Below are 18,369 nucleotides of genomic sequence, written 5' to 3' on the forward strand. Positions count from 1 at the left end.
GACCAGTGACCTCTAATAGCAACATATGTACTAGACAACTGACGCCTTATCGCTGATTTTCGACAAAATGCGTTTTACTCGGTGTTATAGCGCTTTCCCTAGAAGCCCCGTGAACGGTGAAACATTTTATCTTTGACCTGACCTGTGACGTCATCGGTGACCCCGAGGTCAATGAAATTTGGTTTCCTTCGACGAATTTGACAGGGCTATCGAACGCCGTTTGAATTTTCCGGATCCGTCCAGTAGTTTCGGAGATACGGGGGGGGGGCAAAAAAATGCCCCCCCCCCCCACCGCGCGGAAGGTGGCTGGTAGGCCCACCGCTTGCCGGGTTAAGGCCTGGCTACACTATGCGTTTTCTGCGTGCGTTTTTTGCGAGTTTGCGTGATTTGCGTAATATCGTTCTAGAAAGAAACGACATTACGTTTTGGTTATGTTTTTCATGTAAACTTTTAATTAACATAAGTTTTATTTTATTTTCTGTAAATATCAAAGAAGTTATATTAGTAATAACTTTTTTTTTCTAAAACGATATTACGCAAAACACGCAAACTCGCAAAAAAGCACGCAGAAAACGCATAGTGTAGCCAGGCCTTTACAGTTCACGGTGGCGCCAGTTCATGACCTGGCGCATACAGCTGTGATTGATTGTGTCTCACAGTCACAACCCGGTTCAGTGCTATAAGCTCACGGCTCACAGCTTTGTTCACGACTTAATCTCATGGTATACAGCTCGATATGTACTATGTACTTCCCTGTACATAGTACATAGAGAGTGTAGACAGTGTCTGATTACACTCAGGCCATCGGAATAAAAACGGACGGTTTACCGGTCTCTGAATGCGACAGATCACCGAAGCGAAGAGCGAGGTAATGTAAAATCCCACGCACTCTGAAAACCAGGCGTTCAATTTGCAGAAGGTATTTGTTTAGTAACTCGATGTGGCGTACCCATCGACTGTCTCCTTTCCAGTGTTCACGGCCCACCTTGATACCGACACCCGAGGCCTAACCTGCCCTCCCTCCCCTCGCCACCGACAGGATGACCGTGGTAGGTCCAGCTCGGCGGCCAGCGAACTGGACTTGGAGAATGTGGGCGGCGTGTTCGTCTGCCTGATGGGCGGCATGGTAGTGGCCACGCTGATCGCCGTCGTCGAATTCATCTTCCACCTGCGGGACCAGGCCTCAGACGATAACGTGAGTTCGCTAGTGTCAGCCAAACTGTGCGAGGATCGATCATTCTCCAGAAGCGACCAGTTGCATGGGTCCTTGAGATCCACTTTGCAGTGAAGGTATAATAGTATAGGCGATCCTTCATTTTCCAACGTTACGCCTACGGTCTTGACGGTGATTCTCAGTGTTATTCCTTGCGTTTGTTTTCTATCTGATGGCTCTTGACAATAGTTTGCCAATTGCCACACGGAAGTCTTTATCTGCTCTGTGTTCATTGACCTGGGAACCTGTCCCATCAAGTGTCGAAACGTCCTATTATCTTCCTGTGTCAGGATGTTTGACCTCTAGCTGCCCCCCCCCCCCCCCACTCTGGCAGACCTCGGTGCTCTCCGAGATGGGCCGTGAGCTGCGTTTCATCCTGCGGTGTCACGGCAGCACGAAGCCAGCGCGTGCACCGCCGCCGGCTGAGAGACGCGGGTCCGGCTCTCACGGCCTGGTGGCTTTCAACGAGGCGGCAGCGCGGAAACACAGCGCTGCCTACGGAGACTTCGGGACACCGGCTGTCTCCTGACCGGCGGTCAATGGTGTCAGGGGTCACTGACAGATCAGTAGGCTGGTGGACCACTGACGGGCCTTCAATGGAATCAGAGGCCGCCGACAGATCAGATGTTACTGAACGCTCAGCAGCATCACTGACAGGAAAGATATCGAGAGCGGATGTGGAGACTGACGTTCAGTGACGGTGGCCAGCGGACGCCAGTGACTCGACCTGGAAGAAACACTGCTCTTTGGCCATACGGCCGCCTGAACCTTGCCGCTTGCGTATGTGTGGTAGGAGCACTCAATGGACGGACACAATGCCCTGGCAATGGGTTTACTCTGTTACATCTGAGCTCGGCCGCCGACGGGCTCAGTTGGAGCCCTGCTTGCGCCAGATGGAGCTGGCCAGTGGAGTGCTGGATGATTGGGTGCATGACCGAATGTCAACTTCGGGATAAAGACTGGTGTTATTGTAGGTCACAATGGAAGAGTTTCTCCGAAGATATCTCGATTTACGAAATGCGTTGCTCGTACATCTTTTTGGATGTTATTCTTGTAGTTGTAGTGCGTGTAAGAATACCTGTTTCCTGTAGTGCTTTGCATGCAGATGTAATAATAAACCTGGCGTTGCGCTTGGCGATTTCTCTCCTTGTTTTACAACAATATACGCGTATTGATATTGGGAAAGGCCCTGTGGGTACGCACCAGTTCATCCAAATCTATTTATTGTCAACAGACGTTTATTTTCTTCTATGAATGAATCTATCGGTTAACTAGTTTACCGTCACTTCCCTCGGGCTAAAACAAACCACTTTTTGGTGCGTTTACATTGGCTGTGATGATCATTACACTCATGCCGCACGCGTTATTTCCTAAATCTGAAACCGTGAAGTCGTGAAGTAAAACCGTGAAATCTAAAACCGTTATGAATGATTTTCTGTAGGTCAACATTTCAAACAAAGCGAAGCTTACACAAAGCCAGGTTGTTATAAGTGAGATCACATGAAAAATCGTGGCCGGTTCCCAAATTATAGGGATTAACCAAAAAATAATGAGTGGTTTTTCTTCGATAAAACCGCACACTCACAATACAGGAAGAGAGACGGAAGACGACAGAAAAGACGAGGAAGACCGCACGCTCGACTACACTATCCCACGTTAAACGCACTCATTCACAGTAACCCACGCACACTCATCGGTACACATCACATTGAACACTCTGTCCCACTTGAAGTGAGTTTCACACACTTGACTCCGTTCAAATCCTCACCTCACTTCTGCTCAGGCAAGACAGCTGCAGTGGGCAATGGGCAACGCGGATATTGAGCTGGGAAGACGAGCTTAGGTAAACTTGAGCGAGCCGCGAGCCGACTTGAGCGACGAGCTGGCCGCGACTGGGGAGCCCATGGCGCGGTTGGTAGAGTTCTCCTTCAGGGGGGTGACCGCGAGAAGCGAGAGGCCCTCCTGGAACAAAGCAGTCGCTTAGATTAGCTCCGGTGCCCATCTGCGACAGCAGCAGGTGGTGAATGTGAGACGTCCCATGGCCCCTGGTGCACTGTGACGCAAGGACTGATGTCTCGGAAGTCGTGTTGCAGATTCATATACATTATACATCCCGTTAAGTCCTTGACACCTGCAGGTCGTGCAAGAGTAACTCAATTAGACAGAAAGCAACCCACGGTTGGACAATTGGCATATAACGAGCGGCAGTGTAGACTCGGCGAGCCGTTACCCATTTGAACGTCCCACCCACCTTCATATGCTGCGGGTCCGCCACTGTGCGCGACAGCACATCGTAACTGGCGGCTCGCGTCTTGGACTTTGAGCTGACGGTGGCGTTGAGCAGGGTGGAGTTCTGGTCGCCGTGCAGCCGGTCCTCCAGCTGTTTGACCAGCACGCGCTGCCGCTGCACCTTCTTCTCGGCCGTGGCCAGACTCTGACGGCGCAGGACAGGGTTGTGTGTTACTCCGTGAGTGAGGGAGAGGAAGAGGGAGAGCGCTGGTCTGTCTGTTCGGGGAGCTCGTCTAAAAAATAACCGAACAAATGCTCAGAAAACTGCAGTCAAAGAGCGACAGTCCCTTGGAAACCCCAAGATTAGTTTACAAAAATATAGAAATGATATATTTTTATATTAAGCTTTAAATATAAAAATACAGCAATCACCTCCATGTGACCTAATAAAGTCCAGCAGAGGTCTGTCGAGTCAACCATGTGACTTTCCGACACGCTACACTGCCTCAATTTACTGGTCCGACGTCCAGCTGCCTACTGAATGGAACAGCTGACCCACCTTCTTGAGCTGCAGGTTCTCCTCCTTGAGCTGCATGATGTGATGGATCTTCTGCTTCTTATTCTGGTGTCCGAGCAGCTGGGAGTATTGGCCAGCCAGGCGCTCCAGCTCTGCGCGGGTGCCCTCCGACTGCTCCAGCAGGCAGCGGCGCTCGGCGCGGTACAGCTCCAGCTGAGTCTGCGGGACGACAGACACGGTCAACATCGCATACGCAGCAGACACGGTCAACAGATAATCCACGGCAGACGGCGCCGCTCGGCGCGGTACAGCTCCAGCTGAGTCTGCGGGACGACGGACCAACGGTCAACATATTATCCACAGACCAAAGTACAGCATACAGATACGGCCAGCAGTGCATCGCCTCCGACGATTCATCCATAGCAAACACAGCTTATTCAAATGCACATTATGACTGAGAAGCTGTCCCGTTGCCCAATCGTGCGGAATTTTGGCAGTGTTTCCATAATAAAGCTCGGCTTGTATAAACAATAAAACGACAATATTCACAAAATCACGGCGGAATGTGGACCAATACCCGTTAGCTCAGTCGGAGTCACCCATTGGTCTCGCTGACAGTGGGGCGGACACCATTATGGCAAGGGGTCACCATTACGTCCTCGGCAGCATCATTGACGACTGTCTGCTGTGCCAGCCGCCTAATGGGCGCCATCGAGACGACCATTATCGCAACGAGAACGGCGGCACCGGCGATGGATACCGACGGCGGGGAGGGGGGGGGGGGTGGATCGGCCGAGATTGAGGATAGAGATGAATGATGGGAAATGGGCGTTGAAAGAGAAAGGGTACCGGCAAGAGCGTCACATCTTATGCCTACGTAACGAGGAATGAGAGAAAGAGTTGAGTTAGGTTAGGTTATAAGAATGAAATGTGATAGACGATTGACTGCACTGTCTGTCGTTACTTCTTGACCATGCAGGCTAAGACCTGCCGGTGGCCAACGGCAGGCATAACTATTCCACTTAGTAGCAAATACACTTGCAAAAAGAAGCAAAAAATGCCAACAACCGCAGAGTCAGGAATTGGGATGTCGAAAAGGAGGGTGACACCCCAAAGATAGTACTCAAGTCAACTGCTACAAAAAGGCGAGGGCAAAAATGTATACAGTGGCCTCTTGCACCAAACTACCTAACTAGGTAAAATCGAAAAATCGGTTTTAGAACAAGCTAATCTAACGGTGGTAAATTTGTTTGCAATAGCCCAATACATAACCCTACAGGTGCTTGGTAAATTGACACGCAAATTGTCACATTTGAGTCTTGGATTGGGTGTACGATGCAAAATAATCCAAGCATTGGTGCAAGAGGATTTTGGTGCAAGAGGCCTCAGATTGATGGTCCACCTCCACGGTCGTATGTCGTCAGTCATACACATCGCACCGGCGCAATGTATTAACTGATGAACCAACTTACCTGGAACGGCTCCACCAGCGCGAACAGCTTCTCGTACTTGTCCTTCCACTCGCTCTGGTCCTGCTGCTCCTGTAGTCGGTTCTCGGCCTCGGCTCGCGCCTCAGCCTGCGCGCGCACCTCTCCCTCAGCCTTACGCAGCGCCTCCTGCAGGCGGGGGACCTCCTGGGCCGCCTCGCGCAGCGCTGCGTCCTGTCGGTACGCCTGCTGCAACTTCTGGCGCATGTCGGCAAAGTTGTCGTACAGCTGGGAGAGGTCACTCTCGTGGCTCGCCTCCATCTGCGCGAGCCTCGACTCCAGCTCGGTGCGGGCGGTATCGGCGGCGCGCCGCGCCTCCTCCACTTTGTCTCTCTCCTCCCGCACGGCCGCCAGCTCGGCGTCAGCCGTCTTCCTGCCCGCCTCAGCCGTCTCAGCACGCGCGCGCCACTCGTCCCGCTCCGCCAGGACGGAGGCGGCGTGGCGCTGCTCCTCCGACACCAGCAGACGCGCCACGCGGGCCTCCTCCTGCTGAGTGGCAGCCCGCTTCAGCGCCTCGGTCGCGCGCGACTTCTGCTCGGCAGCCGCAGCCTCGGCAGTGGCCAGCTGGTCTTGTAGGCCGCGGGTTACCTCGGCGTTCGCGACGATCGCCTTCTCTCGCTCAGCTTCCAGGTACTCGATCGAAGAGCTGGTCAGCTTGATTTCGTTGCGCAGAATGGTGCACTCCTCTGCGGTTTCCCGTCTCGCTGCTTCAGCCTTCTCCAGCCTAGCAGCAATCTCCTCCCGCGCCGCCAGCGCTTCTGCAGCCTCTTCCTTCCTGGCAGCCACCTCGGCGTCCAGCTGCTCCTTCAGCTCCGCCGCGTTCGAGTCCTTCTCATCAATGATTTCCTCATACAGCGACTTCATCTCCTCCATGTTCTCCCGCACGCTCTGCACCAGCGCCTCGGCCTGCTTGTGCGACTGAACCGCCTCGGCGTTCAGCTTCTTCAGCCGGTCGACCTCCTGCTGACGCTGCGTCAGCTCAGTCTCCCGCTTGACCAGCTCGTCAGCGGTGCGCCGCAGTTCGGCCGCCCTAGTCTCCAGCTGCTCTCGGGACTCGTCACAGACCCGGGCCAGGTCCGTGTTCTGGTCGCGGAGGTCGGTCACCTGATGGCGCGCCTCAACCAGCTGGTCCTCGCGGTCGTTCAGGGCGGTCTGCAGCGCAGCGCTCTCCCCGCGGAGCTGAGTCAGCTCCAGGAGCGCCGCAGCACCGGCTTCTTCGAGCTCCTCACAGCGCTGCTGCAGACGGCCTGTCTCGGCAGTGGCGGAAGCTAGAGCGTCCTCTCGGTCGGCCAGGGCGGCACGCTGTTGTTCTAGCTCACCTCGTAGCTCCGTCAGCGCCGCCTCCTGCTCATCGCGAGCGGAGCAGAGCTCCCGCAGACCCACCTCTTTCTCCGCCAACGCGGCGGTGGCCACGGCCAGTTCCTCAGCCCGCACCGCTGCCTCGCTACGGAGGCCATCCACCGTCTCGGTCAGGGCCCGGTCAGACTCTCGCAGTTGCTCCAGTTCGGCTCTGTTTCGACTGCCGTCAGTCTCCAGGTTCTGAACTCGGGCCTCGAGCACGGCAATCACGTCCTCCTTCTCGCATATCTCAGTCTTGAGGCCACTGAGCTGGTCATTTTTGTTCCTCAGCTGTTCCTCATGTTCTGCCACAGTGCCACTCAGTGCCTCTACCTCGGCCGTCCGGCGAGCCACGCTCTCGGAGCTCTCATGCAGCTCAGCGCGAGTCTCCTCCAGCTGAGCCTCTGCAGTGTGTCGTCGCGTCTCAGCCGTTTCCAGCTCCTCCTGAAGCCGCGCCGCGCGCTCATCTGCGATGCGTACAGTGCGCGCCAGCTCTGCTCGGGCCGCATCCAGCTCGCAGCGAGCATCGTCCAGTTCGGCCTGGCGCTCGGCCACTGATAGTGTCAGTGCAACCTTTTCACGCTCGAGCAGGGCAAGCATCTCTTTCCTGCCACCGTCCAGCAGCGCCAGTTCTTCGGCGCGCATCCGCTCTGCCTGCACCTCCGATCGCACGTGCTCCAGCTCTCGGGACGCATCCTGGATGGCGGCGGCCATTTCGTCGGTACGGCGCGCCATCTTCTCCAGGCGAGCCTCCTTGTCTCGGCGGGCCGCGTCCAGCCTCCGGATGGCGCGCTCCTTCTGTGCCACCGTCTCACTGAGCTCGGCGGCGTCTTCAGCCGTCAGCCGCCGCTGGAGGCCGGCGTACCACAGCTCCGAGCGGAGCGTCTCAGCGCGCTCAGTCTCGCCGCTCAGCTGGTCGGCCACCCGTCCCAGCTGGCCGCGCGTCTCAGCCAGTTCTCGCTGCACGGCGGCGCGCTCGTCGACGAGCGCGGCGGCCGCCAGAGCCGACCGCTCCGCCTCGGCACCGAGCTTCGCCAGCCGCGTCTCCAAGTCAGTGCGCTGGGCCCGCAGCTCCTCGGCGACCGCCTGGCTGCGCTGCTGCTCGGCGTCCCGTTCAGCCAGCTGGCGGTGCAGCTCGGCGCGCGCCGCCGCCAGCTCGTCACGCTCCTGTCCGAGCGCGGCCAGACTGCCGTCCAGTGCTGCTAGCTGCAGTTCGGCCTCGGAGCGCTCCGCCTGCGCCGCCTCCAGCTGGGCGCGAGCCTCTGCCAGCTGCGCCTCCGTCTGCTCAGCCCGCTGTCGGCCCTCGCCCTCACGCTCCTCAGCCTCACGGCTGCGCTGACGTTCGGCGTCCAACTTGTCTCGCAGAGCGGCCGCCTCCCGCTCTCTGCTCGTGATTTGGTGCGAGGTGCGCTGCAGATCGGCGTCTAGGGCGTCACAGCGGCGGCGCAGCAGCAGAGCCTCACGCTGACTGTGCTCACGCTGAGCGCGTCCCTCATTGAGCCGCTCGACTGTGTCGGTCAGCTGGTTGAGCAGGTCATCGCGCGTCTCCTCGAGGGCGTGGCGTTGCCGCTGACTGTCCGCCAGGTCACTCTCCAGCACAGAGAGTCGGTCGGACAGACGGCAGGCGTCCTCGTGGGCGTCCACCTCACTCTCCCGCGCCACCTGCAGCAGCAGCTCCAGCTCCTTCATACGCAGGGTCTGGCTCTCGGCGGTGCGTTTCAGCACCATCACCTGCTGTTCGAGCTGCAGCCGGCGGCGGGCCTCCTCTTCAGCCGTCTTCTGGCAGCGCTCCAGCCGGCCGGCCCAGCCGTCCAGCCGCTCCAGGTCATCACCAGCCAGCAGCTGCCCGCGTGCCGCCCGCTCCTGCTCGTCCAGAGCTGTCAGACGGGACTCCACCTCCCGGCAGCGGCACGATTCGCGCTCCTGACGCTCCACCTCAGCCACTAGGTCTGACACACAGTCCGCCGCCGCCTTCTCTGTGTCCAAGGCCGTCTCCGCCGCGGTCTGCGCGTCCGCCGCCGGCCGTTCGCCGCTCTCAGCACCCGTGCCGACGGGGGACGGCGCGGCGCCGCCGCCGATCGCAGACAGGATGACGCCGTCCGATCCCACCGGGTACGTCACCATCGACGCTGTCAGCTGACTGATAGTGTCCAGCAGGGCGGCGTTCCGAGTGCGCAGCTCCGCCACCTGACGGCACGGCAAACGAAAAACTGTCGTGGAATGAGCCGAACATGATAGAGCAAGCAAAAAGGATAGCGGACTTGTGCAAAACAGACGTGGAAATGACAAGGACGGAGGTCGAGCACTCACTTGGCTATTCACAGCAGCACACACATGAATATGCACTGCATGTAGTTCTGTGCACTACAAATACTACAAAAATATGTCCGACACTACAAATAATCTTAAGTTAAACTTGCTTTAATTTGATTGCAAATGTTTCAAAAGGTTTCAATTAACATTTGACTCAGCCTTCAAGCAACGATGATTGCCGAAGTCGATAAGTCGATGAGACACACTCAACAATACAATGCCTATTCCATCACGTTCTCTAAAAACATCGCCACCAAACGAGTACAATGCCCAATAAACTCCTTGTCAGGATGAGCCTATGAGTGTCAACGCTATTTTCTAACCTCAGCCTCCAGCTGTTGGACCGGCGAGCTGCTGCCGCCGTCGGAGCGCTGTGACGAGTTGAAGCTCGGCTGGGACAGCTGGCTGGTCTGAACGTTCGACTGGACCGACTGGTGGCGCCGCACAGAGCCCTGTCCAGGAGACAAATCGTACCGGGTCAAGCGCTGAGCCTTGAATGTGACAAATGACAAGACTCGCGTACTAGGTAAGATCAATTAGTTCTGTCCGCAAAAAAGAATAAAAACAGCGAACGGCACCAAACACCAAACGCTGTGATACGAACGTCGAACGAGATCAAGCATTAGTATGTTCGTGACAATACACCAAGCGTAGTCAAACACAGAACCCCCGTCCCTTGCCATGCACAGAATGGCATCAAACGCAGAATTTTTTTCCGTGGCAAAACGCAAAACGGCGTAAAAATAAGCCCTATCCGTGAACCGTGGCACAATACATGATTATGTTAACAAAGAGGCAGGCCGCGTGTTAGCGATACAATACCGAACGGTGTTCAATATAGCCCTGCCCAGGACAAAACAGCAAACATCGTCAACAGCCCTGACCCCGGCACAAACAATGGTACATGGTAACCCTCTTAGAGCAGATCCCCACGATGAAATAGCTGATGTAGTACCAACCGTGCGTCTTAGCGCCGATGAGCCGCCCGCCCGTTTGCTGGGCGTCGGCGGCAGTCGCGGGTCCTGGTACTGGTTGGGCGCCGGCGGCACGAACTTGGGCTCCACGAAACGGTTCGACTTTGGCATGGAGAAGGCGCCGGCCGCCGAGCTCTGGCCGCGCGGCTCGTACTGGGTGGGCGCCGGACCGCAACCTGCCGGAACGGCGGACATTCCGGTCAGACTACAAATACACTGCCATTGTTTCAGTGACATTCACAATAATGAGTGAACAAAGTCCTGAACATGGTGGGAGTCAGTCCACTCACCACTTTAGTAGGTTCTATGGAGAATATACAAATGGGAATTAACCTCAGATCAGGTCAAATCATATCACACTGCCAGCTGAATATGACCATCGAGGCCCATGCTCCAAACTCTGAAGAAGCATCTCCTGCGGAGATAAACAAGTCTCTGCAGATCCCAAGGCCCAAGGAGCAGCATCAGTCATCACACACCAAAGCATGCTTAAGACTGTGAGAACAGCAGTGAGAAGGGTGGCGACTGGCGTCTGGCGATGATGTCAATGATCATGAAGTCAAGAGATGAACTCTGACTTGAAAAGGCATGAATCTGGACCTGTAAATGAGTAGGGTTGAACTTGAAGTACCTTATTTTATTACTCACCGACTTCATCATTAAACCTCTTCACTGGTGCTTTTGAGAACATTGCAGCTGTTTATCCACAGAACTTGTTCTTAGGTCCTCTGGATTCTGAAACAAATACCATGTCAGTATCAGTCATCTTCATATGTATCAGTATGCATACATTAATGAACTATTGCAAACAGAACTATGTATGAGCTTCATTCACAGCAGTTCTCAGTTGTTTTCTGATATATTTAAAAGAACCCTGGGTATTAGTATATATTAGGTCCGAGTGGACAATTGTGACGCTGTTGATACAAATATGTAACAGCAAAAATTTTAAGGTTTTAGGTTAGGTTAGGTTGTAGGTTTGTAGGTTTTAGGTTAGTAGGTTGGTAGGTTTGTAGGTTTTAGGTTGGTAGGTTGTAGGTTGGTAGCTTGTAGGTAGATAGGTAAGGTTAGGTCAGGTTTGATTATGTTTTTCTTTTATTTCCAGGACATATAAGTATCATTTTTGGATTCAGGATGTCAAATAATGTAAGAATATGAAAACTTTATCTTTTAACAGTCACTCGGACTAAATATATACTTTTACCGAACCCTGATCCTTTCAGAACTGAAGTGAAAGAAAGGAGGAGTAAAATATTGATATTAATAAGTCAGCAATAAAGCAATTTCCATTTTTCTATTAAACATTTTGATTTCACACTTTGTATGTCCTCACCCCACCTTGTATATGTGACAGAAAATACAAACTGTAAACGCACACCGCTGATCATCAAACTGAGACGGGTGAGCAGACACAATACAAATCACAGTGTATATAAACAGATACAAATCATACAAATCGAAACTGCAGCGCGACCAACGCGACCGCGACGCTGACGCAGCGACGACGACTTGTAAACGCTTTCAAAAATCGCTCTGCAGCCGTTATATCTGGAACTTTTTATAACATAGGGTGCATTGATATTTGAAGATAATGATGTCTGATTTGTAATTTTTTATTGTAAAAAGGTTTTGAAATTTCTTGAAGAACAAGAATACATATAAAAAGAAAGTAATCTCAAGTGCAACAGCAAATAGCCAAAAAATAAAGTTCGTCTGATTAGAGCAGCCAGTTTATTTTAAAATAGGAACCGGCCGGCTGTATTTTTTCCCTTAAAGGAAAATGTTTTATGGGTATTTATAAAAAGCTAGCGAAAACTAGGAGGTCAGTGAGTTATTAAATAAAATCTTTTTGGAACCTTTTGTTCCTTTTTGTATTTTGACCACTTGTTTGTTGTTTGTTCACATCGCCAATTGTTCATATCCATGGATGAAATTCACATCATCACATCATCATGTCTACTGTACTGTAAACGTGAAATTACCAGCATCTGCGATGCTGGGCTCCGCATCGCGGGACCGCAGGTTGTTTGAGCAAGCACCTCTGTAAACGCAGCAAAAACGCCCGCCGCCAAACGAGAGAACGAGCATTGCACTGCACACCGGAGTGGGTGTGCTTAGTGCTACGAACTGACGTGCACTGCACTCTACTAACCGGTCTCTAGCAGCGGTGTGCCAAATTTGAGTGCAATCGACGCGGCCGTTTTCGAGATCTGGAAGCGACACCCTGCACGTGCGCACGTGCAACCTGGGTCCCCATTGACTTGTGCACGGCACTCTACATATTCGCCGGTCTCTAGCGGTGTACCGAATTTAATCTGAATCGGCCCAGCCGTTTCCAAGATCCATGGAAGCGACCCCTACACGTGCGCACGTGCAGCTGCACCCCAACCGTGGCATATGAAAATACATACTAACTGACTTGTGCACGGCATATCCTACTAACCAGTCTCTAGCGGTACCTATGCCAAATTTGAGCACAGTCGGCCCAGCCGTTCTTGAGATCTGGAAGCGTCGCCCTGCACGTACGCACGTGCATAACGGGTCCCATCTGACTTGTGCACGGCACCCTACTAACCAGCCTCAAGCGGTGTGGCAAGTTTGATCGCAATCGGCCCAGCCGTTCTCGAGATCTGGAAGCGTCACCCTGCCCGTGCGCACGTGCAGCGGCACCCCAACCGTGACACATGGAAATGCATTGCCGAGTGCGTGCCAACATCCATGCCAAGGATCAGCGCAATCGGCAAACTAACTACAGAGTTATTAGACTTGTTACTGAACTGACTTCTCTTCGTTTTGCACGTGGCACGTGCATTAGGGGTCACCCATACGCATCGAGAATAGCACACTACGTGTAAGAAAGGAAGAAGCTATCCCACACAAAAGACCGCGAGTGAATCGGTCAAGCAGTTGTGGAGATAGAAGCTTTGCAAGGCGCCCCACGGCGGCCGACTGCTAATATTTAGCAATAATCAGTGTCGCATCCGCACACGGGAGGTATCCCCGTCACCTGTTCGTATACTCTAATGTGGTTGGGTTCAAGTCACAGTCGAGCCCTGATTTTTTACAGCTTTTCTTAAAAACGGCACATCGTGCAGTGACGTTCTATGCATCAGTGGAAAGAGCATCAAAAGTTGTATATTATATGAACTTTTCACCGATATATCTTACTAAAGATAAAAGTTATAGAGGAATAAAGACGCTCCCATTGACTTTCCATGTTAAAAATTTTCATTTTCAAACGAACTTTATTAGAAAAAAAAAACCGATTTCTGCCAGCTTAACGAAGCATACCAGCATGTACTACGCTCTTTCCTCTACAAGATGTAAGAGTTTGGGCAAATTCAATCTCTAAAATTTTGTACAATGTCTCTGCAAAGTCTCGGCATCGCCGTCCATTTTAACATGGGACACAGCAAAATTTCAACTTTGACCTTGTGCATAGAAGTGTTGCGAGATTCTGGCGGGTATACGGCGCACACGGGCGTGTACCGGAACGTGTTTGCCATAAAATGCTGGGAAGAAAACCACCTCTTCCTTGGCTCGTTTTCCCGCCATTCGCGATCGCGCAAAAAGTGTCCGAAACCCCGTTGACTTAACATGAGGAAAATAGAATCGCACGTGCCACGTGCCACGAGATTCTGGCGGGTATACGGTGCGCACGGGCGTGTACCTGACCTGAACGTGTTTGCCATAAAATGCTGGGAAGCAAACCACCTCTTCCTTGGCTCGTTTTCCCGCCATTCGCGATCGCGCAAAAAGTGTCCGAAACCCCGTTGACTTATCAATTTTGATTTTTTGATTGCATAACATTTTGATTGCGAACATTTTGATGCATAATATGTGGGATTTCAATTTGGTGTCTATCAGCAATAAGACTCTGAATATCCGGCTCAAGAAACCTCCTGCTCCGCGTCAGTTTCCGAGTTCTGGGATACCCCATCTTCGGGGGCTGATTACAGTTATTTTTGGTCACCGTGATTAGTTTTTTTGCCTAATTATAATAATTTGATCAATTTCAAAGCGATCTATATAAAAAATAATCCGAAACTCCGGAATCGCCCGTGGCCTCTTGTGAGGGCGTTTCCGACCCTAGTGTGCGGTGCCGGGTGGCAGTGTCGGAACTCGACAGCAGATGGCAGCACCGTGTCCCGTCTGCAGCGCTGTACGGAGCACAATGCACATCTAGACCTCCATATCCAGAGTTGTTTTGAGCCGCCCTGTCCCATGGGGCCAGGTCCTCGGGTTCTTTACCGCCGTGTCAGACGGATTATTGTTTGAGTCGCCACCTGAAGGCCTGTCATTTGATTTAGGCACAGATTGCTACGTTTGTTGACACTGCTTTGATAGACAGTGTCGGACTGCCGTTGGTCCGGTCGGCTGTGGTTCGTTTGGGCCAGATTTGTCCGGTTCGATGTCGTCCATTATTGTGATATCACCGAGCTGATGGCGATGGAATTACATGATTGGTGGCTTAGTAATTTTATTCAAGAATCTGTGTTCAGGCCTCCTGTTAGTACATGAGAGCCTCAGGAGGGAGGTATGAAATTCGCAATTTTAACTGAAATGGCATTCGCAAGTGTTTAATTTATTGCCACAACCAACCATTATAAACGATGTAGGATGTTATTATTGTAATCGTCATGCATTCTACATATATGCATCGTCCTCCATTGTATTGTATATCTATTTAGCATTGACCTTCAGGCTTCAGTAAGTTTGTACCTACCTACTTTGTTGTCATGGGTAAGCGCGGTCAAATCGACCACCTGGGCCGGATGTACTGCCGGCTGAAACTGCAAGCTGCATGCCAGGGGAGGGGGGAGCCTGCACACTGACCGACTCGTGTTGTCACGCTACCATGGTAGCTCTGATGACGTCATCAAATTATTGAGCCCCGCCACCAGGTTAATGGGTTAGTTCCAAGGCCATGCTAGTTCGGCCTCATGACAAAGCGACACAGGGGCGGCACTGCTCAGTGTTAGCGCTGTGACCTCGTACAGAGAGTGGAGGACCAGGCGGACGAAAGGTGTGCTGAGGAAAGTAAGGTAAGCGATTCAAGTTAAACCCGCGCCCTGGACTGGGGTCCTAGATTTACCCCGCGTTCGATGTCTCTCGGACGGCGAAGATTCTACGCCGTCCGGCCAATCACGTTTCATAACCGCAGCCGAGCCCCCGCTGACATTGGACGGGATTGGCTAGACGGCAAAGAATCTTTGCCGTCCGGGAGACATCAAACGCCGCCTTAACCCGCGCCCGGCTGGGGGTTTTGAATTGCTGCCGATACCAACCTCGCGCATGAAGTTGATGAGCCCTGGTATAAATTGCCTCTCTTTCTGAGATCTTCGTCTTATCATCACTTATGTCGCTATGCGGTGCCTTTATTTTCATAACTACAGCACTTGGGAAAAACTGTTAACCCCGCTCCGTCAACAGATGGCTCTGCCAGTCACTGCCTGGCGTGGTATGCTGTACCGCCGGACACCAAGTACAGCGGCACAGTATACCACTGCAGGAATGAATGGCAGAGCCATCTCTTGGTAGGCCCGTGAAATATTTCAGCGCAATGCTTCGCGCACGCTTTGGCGCACTGCCCGATTATGGACGTTGTCGAATATAACCCATTACCCCACATGCCGTGAATATGGCGCCATCGGAACATGTTAAATGCCTTGCGTGCAAATTTCCGCCACGTTTGCGGCGGCTATGCTTTACTCAATAGACGGTTAATGACTAATAGAGGCGTTATTCCTCATGTAAAATCTTGTGCCTATTTAATGGATTTAAAGGCTCTGATGGCTTGACATCATTTCATTAACCCGCGCCCGGCTGGGGGTCCTGGATTTCCACGCCCTGCTGGGGGGGGGGGGGGGGTGTGTTTGAACACCCCCCCCCTTCTAACTCGGCTCCTGGGCCACGTAGCGATACGCGGAAGGCGGCGTTCGAAAGAGCGTCAAAAATAAAGAGGAAATCACTTCAGTCACTTTTTTGGTCAGGTCAAAGGTCAGGTCACCAGAGGTCATTGAAGGCAAAATTTCGCCGATTTCCAGGTCGAATGTCGACAATTTCCAAGAAGCCAACGCATAACTCGGGAACCAATAGAGATACAGCGCCGCAGAAAAGCGCATTCGATAGCCCTATTAACGCCCTTTCTGAGTAATTTTTTTTTTCAGATTTGACCTAACGTCAACGGTTATGCCTGCAGGGGGCAAAAACTGCAAAAATAGCCGATTTTTTCGGAAACAGTTTTTCTGCAACAACTTTTGACCCAAGCCTTGTACGAGCTTACTTTTACCGGCATCGTGTTCCTCTCGTCAAGACGCATCGAATGAACTATAACTTGACCTTGAAAGGTCAACTTGAAAATTTGACCTCAGGCAAGGTCATGACCTGACCGGAAAGGGTCATGTTGTACATCAGTCGATCCGTATCGTCGAGCTAAACACATCTAAAGCATTTTCATCGCTCTAGCATGCCTCTATCAAAAGTTATTTGCGAAAAACTGTTAGATACCATTCGTGACCTAAGATGACCTCAGGGCATAAACAGGGGTCACGGACACCATTTTCATTTTCATGTTCAGTGTGTCTAAACTACTTGTAATTCGGTTTTTGGGAGTGTTTATAATGTCTTTCGTCCAAAAGAGGCGCATTTCAATTTTCTTCCATTGACTTAAATAATGGGGAGGTCGCAAAATTGACCTGACCTTAGGTCATCGATATCAAAATTCTGAGATATACATTTTGTACATGCTATTGCTCTTAGCAATCGCTGAAAGTTTCAAAGCGATCGGTCACTCGGTGTAGCTATGACAGACATTGAAACTTTTTATGAGGTGAGGTCACTTCAAGCGACCTGGTGACCTGACCTTGAATGACCTTGGTCTGAAATTTTCACAACATGTGTAGAATTGATGTATGATAAGGTGTACCAAAAACGGTGGCGCTCCGCGCCGCCGTTTTTGAGATATTCGTGAAAAACCACAAGGGGGGTGTTCAAACACCCCCCACCCCAGCAGGGCGCGGGTTAAGGTTTCAACGCCCTGCTGGTGCGGTGTTTTAACCCGCGCCCCGTTGGGCTCTGCCGAGCAACGCGCCCGGTTGGGGGGGGGGCATTTTGCCCCCCCCCTAAGATCTCGAGAACCACGCAACCTAGCGACAAGCGGCAAACGGCGTTGGATAGCCCTAACAAGGAACTACCTTGTGACCCAATTTTATTGACCTAGGTCAAACCGATGACGTCACAGGTCAGGTCAAAGGTCCAATTTTCACCGTTTACAGGCATTTCAAGAAATGCGTTGTAAAATCGAGTAAAATGCAGTTCATTGAAAATCATCGATGGGGAAATGTTCTTCAAACACATATTTTGCTATTTGAGGTCACTGATACCAGGTCAGGTCACAGATGTCAGGTCACGGGGGGTCACAATATGAAAGTGTAGTGTGATACATGTTTTATGGTCCATTTTACATGACAAATGCGATTATGTGGGTCAAGCAGCCTTTGGGGGCAGCTTAGGTCACGTTTTGGTCAAGGTCAGGTCAAGGTCAGGTCAAGGTCAGGTCAAATTAGGTCAATTTTCAAAATTAATATTTTTGCATAAAATGGGTATCGAATCGATGCAGCTCGTCACGGGGAGTTCAATGGTGGTCTTTTTTGTGCCGTACGTGGTCTAGAATTGATAAAAATTGAGTTCAAAAATTTGACGTCATCATTTTTGAACAGTTTTTTTTTTCGCTATAACTTGGCCAAAAAACGAGATATCGATCTGAAATTTGGTATGTATATAGAAGAGCGCAGGGACTATCACATATATTCCGGTTTGTTTTTACGAAATTCGGAAAAATTTTGGATTTGTTTTAGTTTTTCTAAAAAAAATCATTTTTTTATTTTTTAACCCAAAATTTTGAAAATCCGAGACAGTTTTGTAGCACCGCTTTTTGTCTACTAGACCATATAAAGAACTTTAAAATTGCTTGATAACTGTAGATTTGGTTAGCGTTTCAAGATTGCATGTTTTTTGCTCATTTTTGCTCGAACATGACCTCAGTTTGACCTCAATAACTCCTGATCTAAGGTGACCTAAGACTTGAAATTTAGTGTGAAGGTGTCAAATTGATGCCCGGGAAGGTACTGAAAATTTGGCGGCGCTGCGCGCCGCCGTTTTTTTCCTATTCAGGAAAAACCACAGGGGGGGGGGGCCAAAATGCCCCCCCCCAACGGGGCGAGGGTTAACTTCAAACTCGCGCCCCGCTCACTCGCTGGGGGGCCTGGATTTGCTCGCAATGCTGGTACGGTGTTA

The 18,369-nt window shown here is 51.7% G+C and overlaps 2 protein-coding genes across 4 annotated transcripts in view; one reads left to right on the forward strand and one right to left on the reverse strand.

The window, feature by feature from the left end:
* The window catches only part of LOC122377369 (glutamate receptor ionotropic, kainate 2-like), a 30,058-nt gene extending 27,703 nt beyond the window's left edge, over positions 1-2,355 (forward strand). Inside the window, exons 17-18 of the mRNA XM_043357310.1 lie at positions 1,040-1,195; positions 1,548-2,355. Coding sequence (XP_043213245.1) covers positions 1,040-1,195; positions 1,548-1,742 — 351 coding nt within the window. The 3' untranslated portion in view covers positions 1,743-2,355. The remainder of the gene's footprint in view (positions 1-1,039; positions 1,196-1,547) is intronic.
* A 64-nt stretch (positions 2,356-2,419) lies between these two features.
* Positions 2,420-11,581, reverse strand: LOC122377368 (plectin-like). Of its 3 annotated transcripts, none has more exons than XM_043357306.1 (8): positions 11,525-11,581; positions 10,720-10,806; positions 10,057-10,247; positions 9,421-9,549; positions 5,432-8,971; positions 4,002-4,178; positions 3,465-3,647; positions 2,420-3,175 (listed from the first exon to the last, which is right to left on the reverse strand). In XM_043357306.1, exons 2-8 carry the CDS (start codon positions 10,760-10,762, stop codon positions 3,053-3,055), a joined length of 4,386 nt encoding a protein of 1,461 aa, XP_043213241.1. In that variant the 5' UTR covers positions 10,763-10,806; positions 11,525-11,581; the 3' UTR covers positions 2,420-3,052. The 3 variants fall into 3 exon arrangements, with proteins under 3 accessions (XP_043213241.1, XP_043213244.1, XP_043213242.1); XM_043357309.1 differs by having other exon boundaries at positions 11,448-11,577; XM_043357307.1 differs by having other exon boundaries at positions 11,410-11,546.
* Positions 11,582-18,369: the final 6,788 nt, after the last annotated feature.

This window comes from Amphibalanus amphitrite, unplaced genomic scaffold (genome assembly GCF_019059575.1).
Source record: "Amphibalanus amphitrite isolate SeventyFive unplaced genomic scaffold, NRLGWU_Aamphi_draft 000043F_arrow, whole genome shotgun sequence".
Lineage (NCBI taxonomy): Eukaryota > Metazoa > Arthropoda > Thecostraca > Balanomorpha > Balanidae > Amphibalanus > Amphibalanus amphitrite.